Source organism: Berghia stephanieae, chromosome 14 (genome assembly GCF_034508935.2).
Source record: "Berghia stephanieae isolate SIO BIC M18660-M18661 chromosome 14, UCSD_Bste_1.3, whole genome shotgun sequence".
NCBI lineage: Eukaryota > Metazoa > Mollusca > Gastropoda > Nudibranchia > Aeolidiidae > Berghia > Berghia stephanieae.
In genome coordinates, this window is record NC_088373.1 from 3,726,757 (window position 1) to 3,731,507 (window position 4,751).

The 4,751-nt window shown below is 31.5% G+C and overlaps 1 protein-coding gene across 1 annotated transcript in view; it reads right to left on the bottom strand.

The window, feature by feature from the left end:
- Positions 1–1,260: 1,260 nt before the first annotated feature.
- Positions 1,261–4,751, bottom strand: part of LOC144959951 (uncharacterized) — an 8,486-nt gene continuing 4,995 nt past the window's right edge. The window contains exon 3 of the mRNA XM_078892822.1: positions 1,261–2,557. Coding sequence (XP_078748948.1) covers positions 1,998–2,557 — 560 coding nt within the window. The 3' untranslated portion in view covers positions 1,261–1,997. The remainder of the gene's footprint in view (positions 2,558–4,751) is intronic.

The window sequence follows — 4,751 nt, forward strand, 5'->3', positions numbered from 1 at the left end:
AGTCATAAACGTGGATGGCAAAAAAACAGTAATAAAGACCAGAGCGACGTCATCTTCGTTCTATCAATAGCCTGGCACTGACCAACAAATGACGTCAAAAGACACGTCTTTGGTCACAAAAGAAAACAAATCATGAGTTGTAGTCAAAAGTTTAACCAACGGGATCGCTTTGATATTTCTCGCAGATTTACAAAAAGGGTTGATTTAATCATTTATGACAAGAACTCATTTTTGATGAAAATTGACCTTCTAACTAAACTTGGCAATATCTTCTCGGTTCAAACCTTTTCACTATCCGACTGATTATGTCATTCCCTGTAACAAATCGATAAATCGATGCTCCCTGTTTATGCCACACTTTAATCTAAAAGTTGTTCTAATCGTAGCCTTTGTAAATTCATAGCCCGACGCTGACCAAAACAAACGTCAAAATACAAAGCCGCGACCACCAGATTAAAGATTATCAAAGGTTTATTTTTAGGCAATTGCCAATATAACTCATACAAGAATATAATATTTCCAATCAATAAATCAAGTAAGTAAAATCATTAATGATGCAAATAATAATAATAATAATAATAATAATAAAAAAATAATAATAATAATAATAATAATAATAATAATAATAATAATATAATAATAATAATAACAATAATAAGTATATTAATAATAATAATAATAATAATAATAATAATAATAATAATAATAATAATAATAATAATAATAATAAATAATAATAATAATAATAATAATAAATAATAATAATAATAATAATAATAATAATAATAATAATAATAATAATAATAATAATAATAATAATAATAATAATAATAATAATAATAATAATAATAATAATAATAATAATAATAATAATAATAATAATAATAATAATAATAATAATAATATAATCTAATCATAATCATAATCATAATCATAATATAATAATAATAATAATAATAATAATAATATATAATAATAATAATAATAATAATAATAATAATAATAATAATAATAATAATAATAATAATAATAATAATAATAATAATAAAAATAATAATAACAATAATAATAATAATGATAATATAATAATAATAATAATAGTAATATATTATTATTATTATTATTATTATTATTATTATTATTATTATTATTATTATTATTATTATTATTATTATAATCATCATCATTATTATTATTTAAAACCATCTAAAGATTTAATATTTATTGTTTAATAGGTTGAATTATGAATTAATAATGAAATCCAATCAAATCGTGAGTTGTATTCAATTGTTCAACCAATGGGATCAGTTGTTTCTTTGAGCACTACTATATAACAACTCACTAGGCGATGCACTAACCTAAAGCTGACGTCAAGATACAGGACTTAGTCTTATTGCTGGACTGTTAGTTTATGATGGCTACGCTCTAACACGCAATTGATTAAAGCTGACATCATGCAGATCCTTGTTAGAGTATTTTAGAACTCATTTCAATAATCAATCTGAGTTGAGGTTCTATCAGAATGTTCCTTATGATTTACACGGTAACACATGAACGAGTAGAAAATAGGGAAAAAACATGTATAAATGAAACTAAGAGAACGTAATGGTGATTCTCCAAGTATTTATCATTAAATGTTACACACAGTTTTGTGGGTTGGTACCATTGATCTTTTTGGCGGGACAGGTGAGTAATTTAGTTGCACACCTACCATAATTAACTCTAATAATTGAAGTATAATTAACAACAATTCACCCACTATTCTTCCAAATGAAATAATTTTATGAACTCTCGCCTGTACCTCGAACTAAGACGATAATACACAAAGATGTTTATGCTAGAGTTGATACCTGCAAGAACAGCCTGAACGGCAGCTGTGACCAAGAACAGATTGCTAAATGCGCCTTGTAGATGAATCCCTTGTAAAAGATACTTAAAGAAAATCATCACAATATCTGTCGAATAGCAAACTAGAAAAATAATTGATATCAATATTATCATTCTAACCAATCTGTCTTCTTTTTGAGATGGAGAAGACGACCCCAATTTATTACTGCTATTGCTGACAGCATTAATCTCAACTTTCGAGTTGTCTTCTTGGGGTCAGAAGCTACTGTCGCTGTTGCAGGTGGCTCTGGCGTCGATGGTAATGTGTGTAAGCCACTGGTTTTTTTACGGAACCGCTTCGAAGCATTGACTTTGATGACTGTGACGGCGGTGCACACCAAAACAATAATAATCGGGCACAGCCTGCTGAATAGGGAATTTAAGTAGTTGTCCAACGGTTTCATAGAGTCGTGAAGATCGTTCAAATGCAGCACTAGCTTGGTGATGTTAGTCTCATCGTCTCTCATCCATCGAAGACTTTGAGCTGCGTAGATGGGAAAGTGGGAGGCGATGTTGTAGACAAAGAATATAAGAACGACGATGGCGGATCTCGTTGGCGTGAAAAGGGTTCGCATCTTGAAGATGAAGACGACACACATACATCTTTCGAACGAGATGTAGGCTGTTATCCAACATGTTACTTGGGAAAATATTCCAAGAGGGACTCCTCCTGAAAGAAGCATATACGTATAATATAGGGCAGGGGGGAATTGGGGGATATGGGACATATTCCACTTGTAAATTTGGAAATCTCCCATAACTTTATTTGAGAATCAAACATTTCCATATTTTACACATCAAATGCATTGAATCCGGACTTTTTGAAAGTTAAGAAATTTAAAAACAAATACTTTGATAATTTGATCGATAGATTTGACTTTGATTCGGAATTTAAAATGGGAGACTTGGAAAATGTCAGAGAGACTTGGGGAAGCACATCAGATAGACATGGTATAGCCTGTGGACACATTGAAAGGTCACATTCAAATATAACAAATGATATTTCAAGTCTTATGGTGACCGGAGACAAAAGAGAAAGTGAAATGCTAATCTTTATTTAATTTCAATATAATTATTTTTAACATTCAATGTCTTTGATAGTCTTTAAAAATTGGTTTTTAGAACCAATAAAATATTGTCTAATTCTATATTAAGTTGAATTTTCCAAAATTCTTTTTAGATTTCCGAATGTTTTCTGTTCGGCTTTCGATGCCTTTTACACTTGAACGAAATTCTGTAATGGGAAAACTAGCTTTCCAATCTGTAATTATTTTGAAATACGTGTTTTCTTATAGGTAAACCGTATTTTTGCAAAACTTCCATTGAAAGCCATTTTCATCTTCCATATTTTTTTCCTCGACAAGCTCGATGGCATATAAAACTTGCCTTTTCTAAGTAAATTAACAGATGAATATTGTCCAGGATAGTTTTAATTTAGGCACGAATATAATCTTTGTTCTGTAGATTAGTTGTCCGGTTTGTCTTTATCCTTTTAGGAACAATGGCATATGCAGGGTTTTTTGTTTTGTTTTTTTAGGGGGGGGGGGAATAGGTTGGGGTTATTTTACAAAATCCGCTTTGTAGATATTGAAAATCCAGTGACCCTATCCCGATCGTCAGTGTCAAAACCCCTCAGCCAAAACCAAAGACAAAAAATTAAGAACAAGAAACCCCGATTGATTTAGAATTCTCAGAAACAGACATCACTAACTCATATGTTTTTGTTCTTGTTTCAGCTTTCTGAAGTTAAACAAAATAATCGCAATTGCTATTTCCAACGTCTCACATTAAGTTCTGCGTGTCAAAAGAGAAAAAGCATAAGACACATCTGCAAAATTCAAAATGCACTTGTAATACTTGTCATTCATACTGGAAGGATAAAATAGGAAGACAGAAACGTCGCTTGTCAAAATGTGAATATTTTTAAAAAAACTAAAAAATAAGATCATTTTCACGACAATGGTACCAATGATACTCATTGACAAAGACCAATCATACTTAAAACCGAGAATTGAGATGCGAGTCAATGAGTTATGGAGACTTGGGATACTGTTTCTAATCTCCCATGTTTTCCTTAACACAATGTCCCAAATCTCCCGAAGCATGATTCTCAACTTGAAACGCAAATATTGTTTTTGATTGTAAATCTAGAACAACAAATGGGTTCATTTTTGAACGGTTCGGTTTTGAAGCTCAGATCACATGATAAAACTTCACTTGGTTTGAAAATGTATGTGGATCTATGCTGATTTTATCGGATGCTTTTCTATCTTGTATGTCTCTTTCTGGTTTGTTTGGCATAGTTTCATACATACTTTTAAAGATCTTGTTCCACATAAATTATCAAATGGCTTAGAGGCCCGGATAATTGAACTCACACAGTTTAGAGAAATATAAATGATCGAGTAAACGGTTTTATGGCACCGCCTTCCTATCGCAGACGACATAAAATTGGTCTAACAATCAATATTCCAGGATATATAGATTTTGATAGTTTTATTTTAACGCGGCTTATATACAACACTAACAACAAAGTGGTACGCTATCATCGTCTTCTTACAGACGGCATTTAATGGAGAAATACAGATTTTAATCTTTCGATCAATACCTGCCAAAACGTCTTCTTTTTCCTATATCGAACGCCTACCAACACTACCAAGAAATAATAATCGAGCTTAAGTTAGTGTCGTACGATGGTTGGCAGGGCATGGCGGCCATATTGGATGTTTTGTTTATGTTTAAAAAATGGATTTACGAATGGCTATTGGTCAGTACTGCCCCCCCCCCCATGCACTGGCGCCTGTTGCACAGTACTGACTAATAGCCCCGCCGTTGCGCAGTGGCTATTGGTCAGTACTGAGCAG